The sequence below is a fragment of the Haliaeetus leucocephalus genome, unplaced genomic scaffold (assembly GCF_000737465.1).
Source record: "Haliaeetus leucocephalus isolate CR32 unplaced genomic scaffold, Haliaeetus_leucocephalus-4.0 Scaffold1, whole genome shotgun sequence".
Classification (NCBI taxonomy): domain Eukaryota; kingdom Metazoa; phylum Chordata; class Aves; order Accipitriformes; family Accipitridae; genus Haliaeetus; species Haliaeetus leucocephalus.
This window is the reverse complement of record NW_010972437.1, coordinates 7684648-7709389: the sequence shown is the minus strand read 5'-3', so window position 1 is coordinate 7709389 and position 24742 is coordinate 7684648. Positions and strand designations below refer to the sequence as shown.

General features: G+C 36.5%; 1 protein-coding gene across 2 annotated transcripts in view; it reads right to left on the bottom strand.

The window, feature by feature from the left end:
- The window catches only part of PDE1A (phosphodiesterase 1A, calmodulin-dependent), a 159444-nt gene that overhangs the window by 34320 nt on the left and 100382 nt on the right, over positions 1 to 24742 (bottom strand). For both annotated transcript variants that reach the window (XM_010565756.1, XM_010565765.1), the window contains 6 exons: positions 24111 to 24224; positions 10447 to 10629; positions 9919 to 9985; positions 8841 to 8957; positions 6655 to 6795; positions 1805 to 1905 (listed from right to left, as the gene is read on the bottom strand). In XM_010565756.1, coding sequence (XP_010564058.1) covers positions 1805 to 1905; positions 6655 to 6795; positions 8841 to 8957; positions 9919 to 9985; positions 10447 to 10629; positions 24111 to 24224 — 723 coding nt within the window. The remainder of the gene's footprint in view (positions 1 to 1804; positions 1906 to 6654; positions 6796 to 8840; positions 8958 to 9918; positions 9986 to 10446; positions 10630 to 24110; positions 24225 to 24742) is intronic.

Below are 24742 nucleotides of genomic sequence, written 5' to 3'. Positions count from 1 at the left end.
ATCATACTTAGCTTCAGACCTCATTAATTCTTGGGGAATTTGTTTCCCCAAGACCTGATCTGCACTTGCTAAGCAACCTTGGGTCTCGCCTCTCTGCTACACTTCTGTCTTCATAAAACTATTCCTGAGTATTTCAATCTGGTCAACTGAAAAGTCTGTACTAGAAGAAAGGTGTACAGTGCAGTTACTATGATATTAATAAGGTAAATTCAACCTCTTGTTCTGTTGAGCAATAGTATATATTCAGTGTAACCACATGTACGGTATGGTACCGAGGAATCTAAAAAATGAAAATACGATTGGAAACTTTATTTAGAGGGAACAAACCATAACCTACCTAAATAATGAATATGTTTACATCCATAATCCTACTAAAATCATGGGAAAATCTGTGATTTGCCAATCACATAAGTTTAACGAAGCACACTTTGATCCACATAGCTGCTTATGGCTAGTTTGAAACAGTGCTAAGAATTGCTATGACTATGACAGCCATTTCATCAGCTTTTCTCAGGCAAAGGAAGCCTGGAATCATGGCCCTGGGATGCCACATCAGGGCCAAGTTCTACTAGGAGGGAAGAATGAGCCCCATCACAAAACAAATACCTGTTTGCAAGTATGCCCAAGAAAAATTCGAAGGCTAACAGCTTAATTAATTTTCCACTTTTGCAATACTTCAGAGCAAAATATTAAGGACAAAAATAGAAAAGTAATATAAACTTGGAACTACAAACTGAAGTTTATTTTTAGCCAGACTATGCTGAGGGAGAAAAGAATTATGTCTTTATTTCAGCTGCAGATCTAGAATTTGTTCATTATTGATGAGCACATCTCAGGGCACAAGTTTATTACAGATTTAATTTAAATGTAACCATTGGGTGCTTGATCTGTATAGGTGAGTGTGAGGATGCTTCTGTTCAAAGTAGTAGTATTTCTAGCACGCAGCTGCTTTGTTAGAATATGTCAGTGCTTTGCTGAAAATTTTTTTTCAAGAGCAGGTAAAGCAGACTCCTCAACTGAGGATGCTAAAACCAAAGTATAGCCTAGTATGAGAGAACAGGAAGATGCTTCATACTTGGTTAAGTATCAGGTGTACTATTTATCACCCAGTAATGGATTGGTCAGTGATTTTCCTTTGATAAGCTGAAAATATTTTAAGGGAAAGAGTTATATGCTGCTGTTTTGGACCAGAGGCTAGGATGACATGCTGCGCCTGCGTAAGAATACAGTTAGCCTGACTTTCAAACTGGATTTCTTTCTAGATTTCTTTTTCATAACTACTGCAGATGCTGTCGAAACATGCTAGGAGAGGACTCATGATGGGTATTTCTAAAGCTGTACTTGAAGGTTTCCCCCTCTGTACTAGGACCCTGTAAGTTTAATACACAACTTGAAACAAAATGTAGCACCTGAAGTAAGTGCAGATACATTGCTGAAAACAAAGCGGTATTTTTCTGGGGACGCTGTTGAAGAAATTTTTGAGTCAAAAGTATCAGAACTTAAGCGAGCAAATAGAGGGGTGAGGGGTTTTCAAGTCCATGTTCTGAATCTTTTTTGAAATCTCTCTTGATATATCAACTCCAAAATACAATGATTTCAAACACTATGGAGCTAACTCATTACTTTTCCACACTGTCTTTGTTCATGTGAGCAGTCCCATTAACTGTACAGAGGTCAAGGAAGCAATTTGTAAAATCAGGAATGAGCTGGCTACTTCCTGTCTGTATCAGTAAAACATATGAAACAGTTCAGACCAATGAACAGCAAACTCCAGGTATGACACTTAAGAGACCACTTCACTTACCTTGTCTGAATATGAAAATTGTTTGTGGTCCCAGTATGTTCATAATCATGGACGGCAGCTGCAAAGATCATTGCTAAAATTTCCAGTTCTGTGAGCCAGTGCTGGTAAATGAAAACCAAATCTTAGTCATATTTTCTATAATAGCCTAACTCAGATTAAATACTACAGTACTGGAAATGTTTTCCATCACGTTCAATTTAACCAAACTTTATTCTTGTCTTATTCCAGGTAACTGTATATCCATAACACTTCAGTATTATACAGTAAAATAACTCCTTGTACTTATTATGATTTCTCTAAGGCCAAGTTAACGTCCTTATGGTCACTAGCAAAGTCAATATTCGCAGCCAAAAATATAAGAAGTTATTAAGACAATTACATGGTATACTTTGGAGCTGTTTTGAGTAGGAAGTATCTAATCTGCTAGCCCATACATGGCACTTGTCAAATTATGGTATATTCATCTAAAAGCTTGATATGAAGTTAAGGTTATAGTTTGTCTTTTAGTGAACAATATATAGAGTTCACAATAAATTCTAGGTACAACATCAGCATTAACTATAGTTTACCAGTGTACATAGCACTAAAATTAGGCACATGGGAGATTTTTCTGTTCTCAATTTTGTCATACTTTGTACTAATGCAAAAAAAGGGTGCATAAGGCTAGTATACAGTTACACTGAACAAAAGGTAATACAGGTCATGTGTACAAAATAATGCAGACCCTAGAGTTTTGTGCACTTTTATACCTCTTACTAACTGAGGCAGTTCTGTATCGCTCAGTTTGTAAAATAAGCTCTGTTATTTTATCTTTCAAGTCCTATTTCTTGAATGATAAACCACCCTTGAGGAGAAAATTTACTCCATCTAAAAACGAAGGCAGAAAAATCATGTGATAATTAACCCCCGCAGTCATAGGAGTGATTAAGTCAAATGCCAGTCAAGCATTTCCACACGTATTTCAGATTTTTTTAGTGTAAAAGTAAGCTTGTGTACTAAAGGATGGAAGAATGATCTCATCTTTATGCACCCATATATGCACGTACATGCATATGAATGCATATAAGATGTATAAACTGCCAGAAGTAGTAAAAGCTGCCAGTAGTAGTACTTCTTTCAAAGAAGAAGAAAGGGAACGGTCAAGATTCATAAGTAATGTGAGAATAATGAAATAGGTCATTCAGCGACAAAATAAGACTGCTGAGGAACAACAAGTACTGGCTGTTGGTGAAGCAGTATAGATCAAAAAAGGTCACAGCAGAGGAATGAGAATGTACTGTAAGCAGTTCTAAAAATGGAAACGATGACCTTCATCGTATTGTGTGTCACAAGAAACCAGGCCATGACCAGTCCTGGCTTTCACAATGTTTTCAACATACCAAATAGAATAGAAACCCAGAAATTGTTAGTAACTAAAGCTAAACATAAACTTTTTCTTTAAGACGCCTTCTCAAAGATCAGCTTTTTTTAGTAACCAAAATAGTTGCTAGACAATGCATTTATAAGTAGAAGAGAATTCCTTACAAACAATATCTATGGGCTATGCAGAAGCTTCATACAGTACTATATGAGAACAAGCGTTCTAGAGACTGTAGCTGTACAGTCAAAATTCAGATCAGTATTCAGATAGAGAATCAGAGAACTCCTTTAGCTAAAGGATTTCTAAGGAAGTAGGAGAAAGCTCTTAGAGAGACGGTTAACAAGCATTTTTCTCAAAGGGAGAGGGAGAAGCAGGTATCTGGAGGTCTGCAAGACTGTGAAGAGCTGGAACCTGCTTCCCTCCTGGAAGATACTATGTCATGCAGGTGTAACACCTATTGGAAAAGATCTCTTGTGTTGAGAGATGTGTTCCAGTATTACAAATTGCTTATAAGTAAATAGATTCATTTCAACTTTTCCTGAGCTCTAGTTCAAACTATTTTTTTAAACAATGATGGATTAAAAAATGAGTAAGAAAGGGAGTCTCACAATGCACTTATTGACAGTAAAGACATTTTTTCCTTTAGCTCGAGCAATACAGGTACGTGGGAGGAGAAAAGGGATGGTGGGAACATGATCGATGACTCAAAAGTTCCTTACAAGATGTATTCCCTGGGACTTGGATTCTTAAATCTTTATAAAGACAAAGACTTCATAAATGCAAGCTTGAGTTGTATATTTCAGTCATATCATCTGGGATTTAATCTCTTGGGAAGGTTAATGGATTGTGTGCCATCTGTGATATCTAACTTTCTAACACATTGATCTGAGGTGGCTGTTTCTTAAGATAGACAGTAACTTTTGGAAAATACAATATTCATTTTATTTCTTTAGCTGCAACTCTGAATATGTGTTATTCCTCACAGGAATCTCTCTAAAGGCTTGTGGAGAACCATAAACTCTGACCAGCCTTTTTTTTTTTTTTTTTGGCAAATGCTGAAATATGGCTGTTTTCCAGATGCCTATAAAAGATACAAAATGTATGACCTCAACAACAGGAACCATGAAAAGGGTTTTCTAAAATCCAGCTTTTTGAAACATTTGCCTCAGTATGTCTTTCCGAAGTGAACAAGGAAGACAGCAATTCTTTGCAAGATTTGGGAGTCAGTATCAGTTCTTTAAGATACAATGAAAGAACTTTCAATTGCATGCCAATCTGCGAAAGCCACACAGGAATTTGATATAGAATTGCATCAAACTGACTCCAGTCCAGGCACTGGTTAGAAGATACAGCAGAGTTAAAAGAGGCATTACAATGGACATACTCTGAAAACTACTTAGCTTGAGAACCAAACTTCAAATTGTTATTGAGTAGGGTTCTGTAGGGTTAAACAGGCAACAGGAAAAAAATCCAACAAGTTTAACAGAACATTTGCATGATACTGATGCATTCTCAAACTGAAAATGACATTTGGGACAGAAGTACTTTGCAAGATGCAAAATCACTAGGCCCTCTTTCAGACACTGATTTCTATAAATATTCCTTCTGCCTGGCAAGCTACATCTGTTTGAAGGCACTCTTGACTAAGTGTTGTCCTAGTTAGATATCTTTCCAAGAACCTTCCAATATCATAATTCAACAATTCAAATGTGAATATTTAAAATCTGGCCTAATTTTATAGGAATATTTTGTAGCAGCGCTGCAACATTAATGAGGTTTTACAGAAAAGCAACTGCAGTAAAGTCTAAGCTCTTCTGAAAATAGTTGTCCAAATCACATCAAAGTGCAGTTACAAGGTTAAGATGCTAACATTGTAAAACTTGAACTGGAGAGGCCTTTCTCATTATCGTGTGCACCTGGTGGAATAGCAGATATTCAAATATGAAACAGGTTCCTTCATTCAGTGTTCAGAGATAGACAAAGTGTGTTGCAAAGTTGTTCAGTCAATGGCTAAACATCCCAAATTGACTAGGATATCTCTGGAAGTTGGAACCTTGTCCTGGCATCACAAAGACAATCTGGATGCTCTTGTCTTTTTTGAAAAGTGGAGGGGCACAGTTACAATGGGCCAAAGGGATGTTTATAATGTATAATACAACAAAGGGATTTTCCTCCCTGTTAAGTCCCTGATCCAGGTGTATACCTGCAACAAAGACATGTCTCACATCACTTAATGTAGGATATGAACCATCATCTAATCTCTTCAAGCTTTTTCATTTATTAAAATATTATTTTGGTAGGTGAACATCATACACAACAACTTTGGTTTGGACTCGTCTTGGCAAGAGCTGTCTAGTCTATGCTTCAGTCTGATATGGAAGCCCTTTCCCAAGAAAACATCTCATTGTGAAAAGGAATCTTAGCTGGTGAAGACTCTGCAAGTAGTACTTGTGTTAAAAATGTAGCTTTAAAAACTTGATATTTAGAAGCAAATGCCTTCCTTCAAAGAGTAGAACCTAACCCTGTAATGCCTAGGGACTTGTTCTTGCCTCCACTGAAGCCAAAGGCAAAGCTTTCAGTGAGAAAAAGCTTAACATAAGTGAATGACTGTCATTTATTCTGTATATGTTGGAGCACAAACATCTAGAGTCAGCCCTAAAATTTTCCTTTCCAAAAGTCTTATGGAATTGTTTCACGGCTCTGCAAACAGTAATCAGACAGTATCACTTCCCACCTTTTTTTTTTTTTTGAAACAAGTGCATTCATAGTGAAGACAAATCATCAAAAGGCCATTGACAGAGATGTCTGTTTTCTTTCAGTCAGTATTTACTTTTGTCTAGCAAGCTGATAGTGAGGAGACTCCCACTGATGGTATTAAATCTAAGATAAGTGTTTACAGTAAAAATGCTTGCACAGACTTACTTCAGTTCCCAAAGCAAATACTAAAAAACTATTAGCATATTGCAATAGTGCAAGGCAGATGCAATCTCCTGCCTACTACAGGCACATACAGTATTCAAGAGCAGTCCTAAACAAGGTTATGAACTAAAAGAAAAAGCAGCTGCAGAGTATTTGAGTAAGCCTGCACTGATTCAGTATATCTTTCAATGGCCAGGACCTCAGCAGATACTAAAGCATCCTTGCCTGATCACACCTCCCAGGCTCTGATGTGGAAGTGAAAAAATCTCACCTGCCCACTCCTGCAAATATATCTCTTTTAGTATGATATATAATACCTTAGCACAGGCAATGAAAAGCGAAAAGGATTTAAGAAGGATTTTTTTCTCCTTTTTTCCTCTGCATCAGTAGAGTTCCTGCCTGGAAGAACTGTTAAAATGACATAAAGTTCACAGCCTGAATGATAGCTTGGAATCTATCTCTGCACAATTTTCAAGGGAGCTTTTTCCTTAAGAGAAGACACACATACACATTTATCCAAAACAGCAAAGTCTGAGAAAAGAAGTAAATTGAACATTGCAGTATTTCTTACCATGATACCAGTATGAATCATTATGTAATGCACAGTTTGAGTAACGTCAGCTGCATGGATCAAATTGTGATATGGATTTTTGTATTTGCTGTAACCAACTTCAAGAGCTTCAGCAAATGAAATAAGATTGGGAACAGGGATCTGAGGGAAAGCAAAAATTAAAATAAATGGGTTTTTTCCTGCAACAGCTGCAAAGTTAATCATGCAATAAATAAACCACAATTAAATATACCATAGAATTTAGTTAAAAAACAACAAAAGAAAAATTTAAAATGTAAATGTCTAATATCTTACATGCATCAGGGAGTCTTCACCCAATTCTTGTAGATGTTATAATCCCTCTACATACATCATGCACAGCATGTGGTTAGTGTACAAGAGACTGCGGAGCTATCAACCAAATAGTTTTCAAGAGATGTATGTTTGTCTGTCTGTACCAGGAATGCACAGATTGCTCATATAATGAAGGCATGCCAGATAGGAGTCTAACAATAGGATTATCTCCTTTTCTTCACCAGTTTTACCTTGCCTGAGACAAGGCTTCCTTGTATCTGATGGTATGACTTCCCTTCCTCCTCTTCCTCCAGGCAATGTATGAAGTACAGGTACTATCTAGTCCCATTAATTTTCCCATTGTGCTGGTTTTGGCTGGGGTAGAGTTAATTTTCTTCATAGTAGTTGCTATGGGGCTATGTTTTGGATTTGTGCTGAAAACAGCATTGATAATACAGGGATGTTTTCGTTGCTGCTGAGCAGTGCTTACACAGCGCCAAGGCCTTTTCTGCTCCTCACCCCACCCCACCAGCGAGGAGGCTGGGGGTGCACAAGAAGTTGGGAGGCAACACAGCCGGGACAGCTGTCCCCAGCTGACCAAAGGGATATTCCAGACCATATGACGTCATGCTCAGCAATAAAACTAGGGGGAATGTTGGCAGGTGGCAGGTCGGGGACTGGCTGGGCATCAGTCCATTCGTTGGTGGTGAGCAATTGTTTTCATTTGCATCACTTGTCTTTCCTGGGTTTTATTTATCTCTCTTTGCAATTTTCCTTTTCATTACAATTCATTATTATTATTGTTGTTGTTGTTGTTATGTTTCAGTTATTAAACTGTTCTTATCTCAACCTACGAGTTTTCTCAATTTTACCCTTCCAATTCTCTTCCCCCCATCCTGCTGGGGGGGACAGGAGCAAGCGAGAAGCTGTGTGGTGCTTAGTTGCCAGCTGGGGTTAAACCATGACACCCATATAATGAAATGACATTTTCCTTAAGACTTTTTTCTTTATTTAAAAGCCCTGCAAGCTGAACAGTGGGACTGAGAATGGGCTTAAGACCACTGAGCCAGTAACATTGTGTAGTTTATGACTGTGTTGTTAATGGTAGTCCTGGTGTGGTTCTGACTTCAAGCACCCACAGCTTGAAGGGAAAAGCTTGATGGGAAAAGCTGAGTCTGGGTTATTGGTTAACATTAAAATATTCAAACCAACTTCAGGGTGAGGCAGCCTTTTCAAAAGGAACATGGAGTTTTGCAGTGGAGAGATTTTGAAACTGTAATGAAACTTGCATTCATTACTATTATAATCATAAATTTGGCATTTTGATCCATTTTTTATCTCAGCCTTTCAAAGTTGGTTGCAAGTACTCCATATTGTACGGCAATGCCCTGAAAACACCATGGAAAAGCAGCCTTCTCTTTATATATTCCCCAGTTGGTTGGAGAGGAAGGTTCAGCTGAAACCCCTGCACAGTGGTGGGCAACATACTATGATTTAGACCGTGAAAATAGTACTTAGGACTAACTACAGTTTTCTGCCTTATTAGGATTCTTTGTTCCATGAAGCTGGGACTCTAATTCAGTACTGCTGAGTAAATAGGCTGTATACATAATCTGTTTATGTAATGCTTACAACATTTCGCTGCTCACTAGCAACATGCCATCCCAAACTGTCTTGCATGGGTCTACATAGCTTTCAATTTTTTAGGTTGCAGAAAAATTTGCATGCTCTGGGTGAAGTTCCATTTGGTAGAACTATTGGCATATCACAATGTTCTATTTGCCATATTCTTTGAAATTCTGCACTGCAGTGTACAATAATAAACCATTTCAAACATATCCTGGCTTTCTTGTAGTTTAAATTTGACATGCTTATTTTTGCATACATATTTTTATTTGTGGCTAGTTTCTGACCTTGAAACGGCTCAAAAGGTCATATCGGGTAAACAGCTCATACATCATGAATTTCAGACTGTGCTCTCCACTTGCTTCATTTAGGGCAAATACGTCAAAAGACCATTTATCAACATCCTGTAGATGAGGGGAAAAGAAAAAAAAAACATAAAATGTCCATCTTTTTAAGTAGGTTTCCAGTTAATCACTGGAAAAAATATTTTTGGGGGTTTTGAAGGGAAGGGGGAGAGTTTAGTGTTTTTTATTGTCCAACTCTTTCAAACTCCTACTGTAGAAAATACATTAATGACTATTTCAATATTAATGATGAAAATAGTTGTGCAAGTTATGAATAAAATACTTCTAACATGACCTTTGCAACTTTGTATGCTTTGACTCAAAGGCCTTAATCTTTCAGATTTAACTTCCTGCATACAAATTGTCTATAGAACCTTGTGGAGCTGATGTGAATACCCATCCTTTAAATAGGCTATCAGCAATGTCATTAACACTATAGCCATATAGCAATTTGAGAATAATATAACAGTGTCTGACTTTCAGGGGAAAAGGTGAGATACTACATTCTCAAGAAATACCATTTTTTAATTGCATACATAGCCATAGAAACTTTACTACTATAAAAGATCGCCTTTTGGGTGAACTAGAGTAATGCCTTAAATTCACAGCAAATACTGTACTTGTTCCATAAGCTGCAGCTTCTTTTGTTAGCTCTATCCCAACACTAATTCTGCTTTTTCTTTCCTAAAAAGGAAACAAATGCTGCTGAGACACTGATTACCATACCACTGGGAGCTGATAAAACCATGTCTCACGTTTCTATAAAAATTTCTATACAAATTTCATCCTATTGCTCTAATAACATCTAAATGAAATCACAATTAATCAGTGAAACAATAAACAGAATCATATGCTATTTTTTAATTTTTAACTATTAATTTCTCTGTTCTGTGTGCTCAGTTCTGTAGTACCAACTATGGCTAGGGTATGTTCAGTAGAAAAATATATTCATTTCACCCTAAAAGTCACCAAACCTAAGTACAAATATATTCAAATTACACAATGATTAAACTTATTTCACCTTAAATGTTACTATCACTTCTGCTGGGTAAGCCAAACCAACCATGCTAGAAGTTCTTCGGTACATCCTAAAAGAACAAATAAAATATTAAGGAATAGTACTCCTTTAAAACGTACTGGAACAATTTCTCTTTTTTTAATTCATCTTTCACTGTTTGTGAAATAACACTAAGCTATTTAAAGGTCTGATCCCAAAGACAACACAAATCTTTTTATGAACTTATGAGAAAAGCCTGTCTGCTTGTATATTACTTTTTTATGTTAGTGCAGTCTTTGGTATATTCTAGTGTAGAAGTTTCAAAGCCATGAAGTTCATTCCCAGAATTTTCCAAAGTCCAGGAGATTTCATTAAACATTTAGAGGTTTAACCTGGATTTCTGTATAGAAAAATAAAGTGATTGCAGAAATTGAAGCCAAAATTCTGGCTCAAAGATTTGCTTCACGTTCATCCCACCACGTAAGGGATCTTCAACAACAGACACTGTGGTTAAATGCAGTACTTTCTGTAATAAGAAAACAAAGCTCCCACCTTTCTACAAAAATCCCAGCCTGTACAGCATGCACAATGCTTCGGAATTTGGGCTTTTCTTCAGGTCTCCTCTTCACTATTCCCATTTCTCTTGTGAATGTAGAAGCTAACCAGTCGCGCACTTCCAGCGGGACCGAATCCGACTGGATGTCAGAGAGCTCATCCTCAGTGTCCAAAAGCTTCCTACAAAAAAATTAATACAAGGTAACCGAGAAGATGGCAGACTGAAGCAAAAGGAGTATGGACAGGTGAACAGCTAACAAAACTTAATTTTAACAGGAGCAGAGGTTGTCTGTAGAATTGATTCAGCACATCACTAAATGTCTTCTTTGGCAGACATACTGAGGCCACTGGGAAGCTGGACACAGCAGGTATCTTCCCTCTGTCCCACTGCTTATGTTCCAGAAGGTAAAAAGTACTCAAATGCAAGATATTCAAGTAAAGGCAAGAGAAGATTTTTCTACAAAGATGTCACAGCTATGGTGGATTGAAGTGAAATCAGTGAGTTATAAAATCCTGAGAAGACATCTAAAACAGTGGCTGACATGAACACCTATAGAAAGAGGGGTTGCTGCTATAACTGAGAACACGAGTGGTTCATCTCATATGTCCTCCAAAATGGTACAAAAAATATTTTGACACTTACATGGAAAGTATATGATATTACATAGCAATGCTATGCTGAATGCATTTCAGTGAACACCCTGTACACATGCTCATCATGTTATTCCAGTGCAATAAAAGTATTAAAGAGAATTAATTCCTTCTGTGTGGAGATCTGTATTCCTATTGAAGGCAGGGTAACAAAATCATAGCAGTAAAGATATTGTACAAGACTGGATTGCAAGTCAGCTTTCGCAGTTCTTAGTTGTTCAAAAAGTTAGAAAAGTTAGGTATACCTCTTGCAAAATAGAAAAAGTATAAAAAAGAAATGTCAACAGCACTGAATTGGAGGACATCAGTTTATTTAGAAGAAACATGTAACTAAAGATTCTCTTAAAACAGACTCAGCACTTCAATTAGATGCAGGAACTTCTTGCTGTTATTTGCCCATATCACTCAGTCTGCTGGCGTTTTCCAAGAACCAAATCCCTTATTTAGTCAGATAACATGTTTTCCTTCATGCAATTATGCAAGAAACGCCAGAGTTAGGATGACCCAAACATATGTAAAGCATGCCACCCTTTAAAAATGTTTTATTAGAAGTGGTACCAATTGAATTGCAGGCATTATTTGATTACATAATCTATTTCTCTAGAGCTGTCTTTCTTAAACTGCTCAAGTTTGCATGAATTGGATACAAAGCAATGATAGACAATGTGTTTTGGGGTGTGATTTTCTTATCAGACAATCTGCTTGTCGAGTTAAAACTTGGGTCTCTTCTCCTGAGTGAACAGCATTCCTGGGAAATATATTTGGTGGAAATTTGGCTAATGGCATTTGCAGATGGGGATTTGGGAGAGGAAAATTATCGCTTCCTTTTCCATTTTCATGTTGTCACCTCTGCCACTGTCTTTTCTTTCTACTCTTAGCCTAACTCTGTTGACTTTTTCCCTTATTTATGCATTCGCTCCTCATATTTATTCAGTGGCTCTTTCAAACCTTTCAATTTCTCTGTTTCTCTTTTTCCACATTTTCAAAACCTTGCCTAATCCAGGTCTTCTCTGGCACATAGAGGAATTGAGCAGCAACACTGATGATGAAGAAAAGCCTGAATACAGTACAGTTCAAAGGAATCCCCATGTAAATCTAATACTATCTGAGGGATTATAAGAAGATGCCTAGTAGGAAGCATGATGCCAGAAGTATTTATAAATTATTAGTGAACAGTGAGTATAGTATATTTGTGCTTATCTGCCCTGTTCTCAGTTTCAGCTCCTCATCTGGCTGGTGGCATATTTTGTGAGACTTTTCAACTGGGGTTTAAAAAAAAAATTAAAAAAAAAGAATCCATAAAATGCCCCCAACACCACCACTATTTACTGAAAGAACAGCAGACACATTCCTCCTATTTTTTAGGGACATAGAATTATCAGACTAGAAAGGCTCTTCAGCACAGAGTGCAAGAGGAGCAGAATGGACAAGAATTACGAGATTTTCTGACTGTGGGACACAGGCCAAAAGTCAGTAATTTATTTTGGAGGAGCAGGACTTGTGTAGAGGAAAGGATTTGGGCAAATTATCTTGCAAAACTGAACTGACCATAAGTCAAAGGCTATAAACTGATTTTATTCCCTAAATTAAAAACTATGTTATAGTCCACTTCAATCCCTACTAGTCTAACATTGTTATTAAACATTCCTGGAGAGATCAGTACATTTATATTTCTGAGGAATATTTGACATTTGATGTATTTGTACTATAATCAAGAATAAACCTTATAAACCCTAAAACATATTTTTGTAACTATTCCGACTGCTACTCAAATGAGATGAAATTATTCCAGTGATAAAAGGACCATGGGCATTAGGCTGCCTCCGAACATGCAGCAGGGATATTCCACATCACCTGTGCAGCATGAAGCAGAGCTCTACACCAGTTTGCTATAGGCTGATGCAGATCTGAATTCGGGACCAAGTCCTGAGCTCTGCAGGCATGAGCCGCTGGAGTACAAATTAAGGCTAGCAAGACACTGCAGTTTCTGTAACCTTTTTTTTTTAACCTTTTTTTTTTTTCATCTCTAAAGATGGACTATTCAGTCTGTAAATGGTAGTAATAGGAGTTACTTTATGAAGACAGAACAGAGAAACAGTATTTGAAAAAAGTGTTTCTTTTACCAGCAATTTTCATGAGACCACTGCTCTCTGATGAGAGATGACTGAACAAAGTGCTGTGGGGGAGAGAGAGAGTTTCAGTGTCTCTGGTTCCCACTTAAATAACTAGGAAAGCAACTGCAACATAGAATTATGTTGTAAGCACAATCCTTTGTAAGTACAAGCTCACAAATCCCTCAACACATAACCTTAGTAACTTCTCAAAAAGAATTAGTTTCTTTCAAAAGCCTAACTGAAACAACATTTAAGGAGAGGAAACAAGGGCTAGTCATCCATCTCATAACTGTCTATTTTCTGCACTTTCCTGACCTTTTGAAGAATAAGATTTATAATGGGGAAAATTACTCATGGCATATGCATTGCTAGAAATGTCCTTTAAATAAATTCACTAATGACTACCATTCTTCTGTAATTACAGGGACAGGACTCATATATAGGTCTACACATCTGAATAAATGGATGGTTAGAGGGATATATAATTTGATGGTAATTTTATTTAGGAAGAGAAATAAATTAGGCCATATATTGAACCATACAAATTATGCCTAATTATCACAAATTTTTAGAATCCAATCTTCAACTCATTTCATAGTTTGGAACTTTTGTCAACTTTTATTCATCTAGTTATACCTTGATTATAAAATACACTGTTTCCATTATATTTCCATGGGTGTGCATGTATATGTATACATGCACAATATTGTGGATTCTGTGAAACACATCTAATTGTTCGCCTTTTACTCACTGATTGTGAAAACACTTCTTTAAAATAACCCAAATAAAGAAAATTTATACATTGAGACATAAAAACATCAAATTGTTTTTATCAGTAATTTACTTACTATTTACAAAATGCGCACACACATATACACACACACACATCTATCTATCTATCTATCTATAAAATTTTTCCAAATGTAACAAAAAGAATCTTCAGCAGAAGTATCAGAATTTGTGCACATTAACCAGAAGTACTAACAGTACTTCAGCACTTACATTACAATAATAGCTGAAATTTTCTTCTTCACCCAATGAGAACCAGTTTTTGATTGGCCACTGCTATATTTTTTTACATGGGTCTTGTTCTTTTTATGTGGAACCATTTTCTTTTTATGTCGAACCATTTTGCAGCTTGTTTGCTGGCCCCTAGTCTATTGATTGTACATCACTGCAGAAAATGCATCAAGTAAATCACAGAGGCCCTACGTGCCTGTCCTTCTCACTGTTACTACTGCTGTTGCTCAGAACTTAACCATAACAAAAGTTGATGCTTGGAGCAGATGTATTATAACATCACTCTGATGCAATAACTGAGCATTATAACATCATCATTTCTTTGAATAAATTCTACAGTACAACATTTTTTATAATTACTGGAAAAAAACATAACAGTCCGAAGTGTATATGCAGAACATTTTTATTCCTGAGTGTTTATATTACTGCTATTTTAATTTATATCTACTAAGAACCAACAATTATCATAAGCTTCAGTAAAAACAGTGAATCAATAGGAAGTTATTGGTGTTTGGGTTTTGCCTAATGAATGTTATTATTGCCCAGATAAATGGAAAATATATTTAGAAATTCTGCATTCTGTAATTCTACTGTTATGTAGATTTCTTGCTCTAACTTCCACTTTATGAATCACAGATGAATAGGTAAATCATCATTATAGGTGATTATTCAGGATGCCTTTAAATTAAAAAAAAAAAACAAAAAAACAAAACAAACCCAAAAAACAGAGGGAAAGGTGAAATAGTATTAGAAGATGGGGTCAAAACAAAGACAAACACAGTTAAACCACTGAAGTTCCTACCAAATATTACACGGATTTTTGCAAGATTTTGCAATATAATTTGTAACTGTAAATTGTAAAATGTAATTTGTAAATTGTAATATAATTTTGCAGCATTTTGCAATATGTAAACTTTTACATAGGTTCAAAAATGTCATTGGATAAATTAATGAGCAAAATAGCAAGTGATCATAGCTGTCAAACACAAGGCTAGAACCAATGGCTTAGAAAATATTTGGAGTCGAGTGACTGCAAGATCCATAGCCTCATCCTCCAAATCAACCACACTGAAGATTAGAGATGGTGGGCATTTACTTTCTATTTTAAAGCTACATAGTTGTTCCACAAAGTCAGCCTTAAAGTAAAACTCTACTAAGATCAATCCCATTCAACTGGGAGGCATGAACTCCAATATCCTAGCTAAATTAAATAAATGTTAATATACTGAGGCACACACTTTAATTTTTACTTTTCTAAAGCTAAGCAACACCTAAAAAAGCTAATAAACAAAACAAAAAAAGCTCTAACACAACGGGCCACGGAAAGTACTATTTTTCAACACAAAGTCAGAATTTCGGGGTTACATTTTGCTCATATATCACTAGCCTATTAAGTAGATGTAGTACGAGGAAGAGATACGCATGGGAAGGACAGGGGGAGGCTTGGGTTATTTAATTCTATTTGTTCCATGAGTGGAACTCCCATTGACAGTTGTGGGAATAAGTGAGATATGGCCCATGGCATTTCAGCTCAGCAATCAATTAATATTGCAGTCATAGTAACTAATAACCTGATCTTCTTGTCACAGTACTGTGTTTTTTGCCAAGAATAATTTTTCAAAATTCAAGTAGTGATAATTTCTAGCTCTCTTTTCATTTAATCACAATTTTAAATATAGTAACGGACTAGTCAGAAGTATATTTCTTTTCCCTTAGGAATATATCAGATGTACTATGGAGGAGAAGAAAGAAAAGAAAATGAAAAAAAATAAAATTAGGTAATGGCTATGGGCAAAAAAAAATCCATCAGTGCTAATCAGTCATGCTGCCTAACAGAGATGGTGAAAGATTTCCAGAGGAGGGATTGAGAAGGAGATATTAGCTCTTTACCGTTTAGTGAATTAATCAAGCTAATGATCAACCTCTTAAGAGTGAATTGATCAAAGTCCTCTTCTAGGTCTAGAATGCAGAAAGCAGAGAATTTATAGTCCAAATAGCCAATTCACATTTTTATCAATTATTTGTGTGCTAGTGTCTCACTATCTTCCTGAATGAGCATGAATCAATATATTAAATCAATATTTACATCCTCTATAGTCCACCACAATTTCCACTAACATCCACTAAAAGATTCTCTTGACTCCCACTGAGGATAAACAGATTGCAAAAATGATTGAGGTGCATTATTAGTACATAAAGGTCTTTCTAAAGCAAATGATGAATTTACCAACACATTGTACTCTTTGAATTTAGCACATTTTCAGAAGAATTGTGCTCATATTAAGAACTAACAATTACAATAAATGGCAAAGCCTCTGGATGAAATACAGTTATTACAACAGCAGATAAGTAATGGAGTAAGGACCACTGTTACTGGAAGCATTCACTTGTTGATATGTACTGCCTATTCAGAAATACAGATATATGTACCAAAGGCCATCAACAATCTTAAGATTCAGGTCAGGATATTCATGATTAAAAAATATCATTTTTCAGGAGCACAGCTGTGAGCTAATGCATTTTCCTTTTTTTAATTCAATTGCTTTAATGTGGTATTCTGGAAGCCCTATAGGGCAGTGACTATCTCAGGGCATGACTCATAAATAAATTAAGAGCAATAACTTTGAGATAGAAAAATTCAGTAAGTTCAGAAAAGGGATGCAGGCCATTTATTAAATATCCTAACTGAACTGAAGAGTTTTAGTCAGAATTTAACAGATTTTCTGTGATTTTAAGTGTATTTTTTATGTAACTTTGATGCTGTTGTAAGCTTCCCTCTCAGAAAAAAACCTTTGGCTTAGTACAAAAGATTTTAAAGGCTTATTTTAAGCTTTTATAAGGGTGGAATATACTGAATCAATCTCAACACAATAAGCTTTTTCTCAATAGCAGCTTTTATAGAAGTATCATTTGTAGATTCCCTTAATGGATGAACTGAATGATTTACTTCAAATGGTACATTTGTTGCTGAAAAAGCATTCAGGCAAAGTACATTTAACCATGGGTTGGTTATGGAGGACAGCAATACACACTTACAGCAAACTTAACTGAATATTCAAGATTATGATTTAACTTCATGCTTAAATTATTACCACTTCCAATCTCTCCTCAATGAAGTCAGCTCAGAGAGGAATCATATAGACTGTATTTTTCAGTGAAATGGCAAATAATTACCAAACAGGGCATCCCATTCCACTTGCTTTATCCTTGTATCACCAGGCAGATTATTTTCTTTAATATTCCCAGGTTTTTTCAAAAAAGGTAATTTTGAGTAGAAATATCGTCTACATCCTTCAAAATAAATTACATCATTGATCGAATGCCCCACTGTTCTGTGAATGAAACAGTTACCTTCATGTATAAATGAACAAGTTTATCTGTCTTTTCAAGTAGAGAGATTGGGAATATGTGCTTTTAAAAATTTTAACAAATATCTACATCTTGTTATGTAGGAGAATTTAACTTTCTCAACCCTTGCACCTGCAAAGAGATTTGCTGGTGTGACTGTCTCTGCTGGCTACCCTGAACAGACAATGGTGTCTGAATCAGCACAATTTCTTCCCTAACCAGAGCCTTACAGTCTGAAACTATGTGATTCACCAAGTCAGCTAGATGTTATATGCTACAGGTGGGAACGGAATGCAAATGGTCCTGTAAAGTCAAACAAGATTCCTGCTGTGGAATGCTCAGCAGCAGCTGATGTAGCACTAGCTTGAAAACACCAGGGAACAGCCTTCTCCAGCTTTCAAACATAACCAAAACTGCGTATCGAAAGCTGCCCAAGAACAGGCTACGCTGACCGTTCCTCACCTCGGGATCTCCTGGAAGCAGGAGAATTTTGTTTAGTCATTGGGTTGTTGCTAAGCTCCATCCACACTTCCATGACACACAGCTCTGTGAGCACCAGCACCTAGTCAAGCATTTGCTCCTTTCTTCTTCCTTAGACTCCACAAGACAAAGATACACACACACATGTTCTGATCACAAATAGTTCTGTGGTGAACTTTAAGCGTCACAGGGACGTTTGGTGAGATCAAATGATGAAAGTCTTCCTCTTGCAAGTGACATGATCACAGTTTAAACTATTTCCTTTTTGTCCACAATTTGAAGATATGTTTGTCCCCGCTTTAAGTCCAGAAACCACAGAAATATTTGGTGCGTTACTGGAGTAGTGCACTGGAAATTCAGTATGGTCCAAGGTGTTTATTGCAACAGCAGTTACAAAGTTTGGGTTTAATGACCTCCTTTTTAGCTAACATGATACATATCAGAACGTGTACTTTTTTTTAAATAAGAGCTTTTGCTCAAGAAGGACTGTGTTTACCATTATAATATTATTGAAATACCGTCGCTATTTCCAGAGTTCTCATGCAAACATGTATTGTTGTAAGGTCACCTACCCTGAATGAGATTTCCTTTCCCTTCATGAATGTAGCAATAACCTGTATTTTTTATTTTGTCTTGTTGAATCAAAGATGCTCAAAGAAATTGCCAGCTATATACAACAGGTCTACTTCATGCATTACTGAAACACGGTCTCTTCTAAGTCAAAAGTTCTCAAGAGGTTAAAGCCTTTTAAAAGGGCATTTTACAGCTTAAAACAAACTAAAAACCATGTATGGAGTTGAAACTGCACAGATAAATATCTTCCTGAAATCAAGTATATTTTCTAAAATATTAAGGCTTTTAAAAAAAGTAATAGGACCATAATTGGAATAAAATATTCTGATTTTATCCAGAACCACTTAAAACTGTTCTCCACAAGAAGTTTACATTTTTGTTTTATTTGGCTTTGGAATACATATATATTTTTTTAATGTTGTAATTTCCATCTAGATTTTATTTGACTTATTTTCTTCTCAGCACAAATAAAGAGCTGTGTTTACAAGGAACGGAACAGCCATCATGACTGAAGCATCAGGCTGTATTTATTTCCTGTTTGACTCTAAATATCATTCTTCCACTACCTTGAGCCAAGTGGCAGGTACTAATGGGGAAAATGCTGCAAGATTTGTCAGAATTATTTATAACACCTATTCAGTAAGTCTGAACTTCTTCCACAGAGGAGATCCGCTGAGGGGCTGGAACTGTGAGTGTTTCACTGATTATTTTCAGCTGACAGTGAACCTCTGCTTCAGCTACCAAAGTGGTAGATCTCTTTCAAGAAAGTGTTTAGCGCAGCTTATAATTATTCAGCACTGAGAGATGCAGCAGTCCTAAAAAGGGCTTGTTAAACAAGCTTATTAATTGACATGGGGCCACAGACAATTAAGCTCATAGGAAAGCAGCACTTCCATATGCCTGATTTCTCTGTGCTTTCCAACTTTCCGTCAGCTCAGAACCTTTTATATGGGGTATTGACAGTCATAGCTCCAAACCACTTTTTCATAATTTTGGAAGGTTATCCCTACTGCCTACCCCTGTTTCTAAAGAGTCTACTCTCAGAACTCCATAAATAAAACCTGTTGTGTTATTTCTCTGCCTTTCCCACCCCAGCTGCATATAGTTTTAGAAAGAGCATGTATGGAAATGAGCATGTGTACATAGTTTTAAAAGATGCTATCTTATGCTCGGATAAAAGACTTATAGTGTAGGGCAACAGAGGAGCAAACAAGAGGAAAGCAAGTGGACCTGAGAAAAATATTTCATACTCTGCTAAAGGGTTTGTATTCTACAGCCATTTCCAGCTGATTGTTGCACTATAAACAAAGATTCAAGGTGCCGCCAGCTTACAAGTTTGCATGTACTTCTATGTGCACACACAACTTTATAGAATGATACAGGCTTTCCAATCAACTCAAAGTAACAATATACAGGAAAAAAATGGGTATCTCCTACTGTAACAAACTGGAACTGATCACTGAAAAAAGCTCAAGCTTATAAAGAGAAAAGTGGGTTTGCTAGACTAATGCCCGAGTTTTAATTTTTAAGTAGCGCAAATGGTTCCCCAGCGCTGTGGAACAGGACGGGCTCTTCCTCGATCCTTGGCTACATTATTGAACATGTTCCGTGAGATACTTCATGTTTGGATCTCTTTACTGACCTTAGTTTTGTTTTCTCTTTTTGCTTTTTTTCATCTCTGTGCCTGTGAAGAATTGCAGAAGGTCCCTCTGCAATAGGTGTGGGACCATTGGCGGGACCATTTTATTATGCTGTTTAATAGGATGTATGTCATAATAGAAAGATGAGTTAGGAGGATGCTCCTAACCAACTCTCTGTTAGTTGCCATTCCTAATCTGACTGTAGAGATATTTAAGAGGGCTTTCCCTCAGCTGATACTGAAGTCTGTCTCCCAGAAAGGTGGGCCAGAAGAGAACATTGCAGACAGGATTCGGTTTTAGGTGGCTGGTTGAAGCTGAGGTCTTCCTCTGCTTGGATATGTAAGCACTGGGTGAGTACATTCATCAGGGCAAAATCCAGGCTCAAGCATGGGCTTCAAATAGAAAGCATGGGTATTTTCATGTGAGTTGCAGAAACTCTGTACTGAACCTTTGGTCCTAAGCCTGTAATACTTTGTACCTTGTAGAACAAGGCATCATTAAATTTTCTATCTTATAAGCCAAATCTCAGGAACTATTATATCCTGTAAAGCATGCAACTTCCTTCTGGGACTTAGGTAATAAAAGTAATCTGTACTGAGTCGCTTTTCTCACTGCTTTACTCGGTGTATTAATTGTTATTACTCTATACTATAGCAATTGCTTTTATCCATACTGCAGTTCATATGTAGGAAACTTACTGAAGTCATTTGAACTTTGTGATGTATAAAACTGCATGTTCAGGCTCAGCAGGAATGGGCCATTCTGCTTGTGATCTAAACTATTATTTCTAATCTACTAATGTGTTCGGTTAACTCAGTTCGACTCCCAACAGCGGTAGCTCTGTGCAGGACAAAGAACCTGTTTTCTTCGGTGGGAATGAGGACAAATGTAACCACACAAGCTAATTCCAGCCTCCACTGCCATTTGACTCAATAATACACTGCTTTTGTTCCTTAAGGATTAGCTTCCCAGAAGCTGAAGAGACCTTCTTTGTATGTTTATCTTTAAATGTTTTAGTGCAGATTTAGACTACAGAATACTGGTCGTGCTATTTAAAATGTGATTATCTTTGCAGTTTGCCATGCAAAAGAGTTTACTGTGAAAGTACTGGTGGCAACTACAGTATCTCTCTGCCACACAATAAATATCTTAATTTACAAATTGTTTTTAATGGGTAAGTGTCAAAATTTAAAACAGCACTATACATAATATTGTCCAACTAAGAAGCAGAGGCTCAGCTTGTATTTTTAGCATAAATTTTACACAGAGACCACCAGTTTCAACCAATGCATCACTCTGAGTCTGAATATCATGGAGACTGCATTAGTCCAAGGAAGAGAAATTAAGAACAAAATCAAACACTATAACCCAAAATGAAAAATACGGGGTATAAAATGCAAACCACTAAAAATAAGAGAGTAAAAGTTGAAAAATAGGTTTTGTTAAACTGATTTAATTTTAAACTATTACTTACAGCATAAGTAACATGGGCAAGAAAATTTGTTTTATATGTCTACATACATATACTTCAGAAATATAGCTATAGGTATGGAAAGATATACATAAACCATATGCTTAATGTATATTTATATAAGGAACGCTACCAAAATTTTGTAGGTTTACAAACTCTGAGGTTGCATTGGAGAACAGAAGTATTCAATAAATTAGAGCAAAACAAGATACCTGTCTCAGGTTATTTCCTTTCTGACTTAGTACAGTGAAAAATCAGATTATTCTGCAAAATATTGGATGCAATAAACTTAAAGACTTGCTTATGGCAAAAAAAAATGTGACTGTTGCTGCCCAAGCCTATGTATTTTCAGGTATACCAGTTTTCTCTGTGTATGAAGTGTCTGTTGCTTGTCTTGATGCTCCCACACAGAGCCAGAAAGATTGGATTCCTCACTGTAATGATAGATACTATTCATTTCCCCAGAGGCTGCCTCAGTTTAGAAACTAAGTAAATCTCACATTATTTTCATTGTCCTGGTGCTACTATTCAGAAAAAGCTATGAATACTATACCCATTTAATCACAGTGTTTGGGAGGTGTATGGAAGGGATAATCAGTGTTTTATGTCCTTGTCCCCTACACAGCTCCCATGGTTATTAAGGCAAAATACATACTTAAGCTCTGACCACGGGTAGTGACGCAGTATCCCGTAATACAGGGGAGAGACGATTGTGATCTTCCAAAGCTTCCTGAGCACGTGAGATGTGCCAACAAGATTTACATTTAGAAAAATGGCTCAAAAATGAAATTTTATGGCCTCTATTGTGTAACATGAGCCCAAAGAGAAGTTTGTTGATCATTTCTTGTATCTGTCTCCCTAAGGACCTGTATCAACTACAACTATAAACTAATGTAAATCCACAAATCAACCCTTGATTCAATGTAAAAGAAGCTTGATTAACTTGTCAGCCAGCAAAACTGATATAACTATATCCACAGTAGCATATTAACTACCAATATTTTAAAACATATAATCCAAATTTATTCAGTTTTCTAACAAAGCCCAGGTCCCCTGGAAGTCACACAAGATGGTTTGCCCAAGTCTGCTCAGTTAAACTTAATTTAACTGAATCTGTAAACATCTTCATAACATGTGAGCCCTTTTGAAGTCACTGAGGTCCCTAATGCTTTTCAAGTAGTGTATTTAACTTGGGACTGCTAGCAACACTTTTGAAAGTGTCCCTAAGAACTGTTTTGCAGGTGGGAGGTTGTTCAGGAAAGTCTTCCCTGTTACCACAGCTTTGTCAGCTTTTTACAGAATTGGACATGCATGCATTCTAAGAGCAGGACACCGGTATAAGTGATCTTGCCAACCTAGTCTGTAATGTAACCTCTGAAAAATGGACCGCTGGTACCAGCTTCACTTGCTATTGTTTTCATTCTTCTGTTTTCAAATGGGTAGGCTTTTTAGCGTCCAATAGTAGACGCTCCAAATTCCCGACTGGCAAGGTTTGGTGTGTGAATCACACGCATCAAAGGAAAAGAAACAGGAAAAAGTTAGAGCAGTTCTTCAAGCACTGTATCAAATATGCAGATTTGCGGGGGGGGGGGGGCAGAGAGAGAGAGTTAGGTCTGTGAAATAATCAGTACAATGGCAGACTTCTTAAATGTAGTATGGAACCGAGACATACACTACATGCTCCAGCAGTTTTGAAGAACTTCTGGCAGACATCTTTATAAGACCATTCTGCTTAGAAAAAACTTAAAGAGGCCAGCACACTGAAATAAAAACTGTAAGTTGGCTAGTTACCTTCAATATAGTACATATCCTAAAATTCTTTCAAGAAGCCAAATACTTAGAACTCCTAATTCAATTGCAGTCAACCCACATTAAAGATGATTGCCAGTAATACTGCCAGTAACAATAATCAGAAACAAAGCATCAAACATTATAAAATAAATCACAGCTTTTCATGAAATCATGTATTTACAGGTGAGATTATAATATTCTGACTTATCTCCGTGAGCATTTCATTCCAAAACAGCACATTTTTTTCAGTGATACAGTCCTCAGCATGATTATCAGTATGTGGCCTGTGGCAGAAAGAAAATCCATCCTTCAGAAAATTCTTATGACTTCATATGTGGACATTGGGCAAGTGAGGAAGATAAGAACTATGCAGACTCTCCAGATAACAGTTACATCTGACCTTTGGAATCTTACTTGCTTTAACCTTGTCACTAAAAGACCTAAGAGCCATATATGATTCTTCTGATGTGCAGAGACCTTCGGCTCACATCAGTTACAACTGCATGCAAAGACCAAATTTCTAAAATATGATTCTCAACATCCTTCCCCCTTTTTTTTTCCCCTCAGACTTACCTGGTTTCATCAATATAAACAGCCTCCAGCACAGATGCTGCATATTCAATATTCTTTTTTAAGTCCACCACGTTAATGTCACCCTTCTCCAGCTGCTTTACCAAGCATCTTAATCTGTGAAAAAGAAAATAAAAATATCAATGTGTTGCTTATATCAAATTTTAGTGTATGCATTTTCTATTTGAATTACTGGAACAAACACAATAGCCAATGTAGAGGCAAGAGACCATCACTGCATCTCTTGTCCTGTTTAAAAAAAAACTGGTTTTAAAACCCACATAACAATGACCAGTTGTATGTTTTTACAGCTTGCTAAATTTGTTAGATCTATTAAGATAAGGCATATACATTCCAGTAAGTCAGAGGACTCAGTAACTACCATCAGAGCGATTTAATATTAATTTGTGACATTACTATTATGCCCGAGTCTCTCATTTTGCTTAAATAATAACAAAAGCTTTGCAAGTTGTCTTACTATAATTTTTCTCTGCTTAGAAGGTTGATTATAATTTTTTAATATCCACTATATACTGATTTTGCTTCACTTAAATGTCTTTAATTTTTATTTAGGCCTCCAGTATGTTTTTGCTGCAGAATTTGTATTTCTTATTAGCATGAGCTAATGTGGAGCT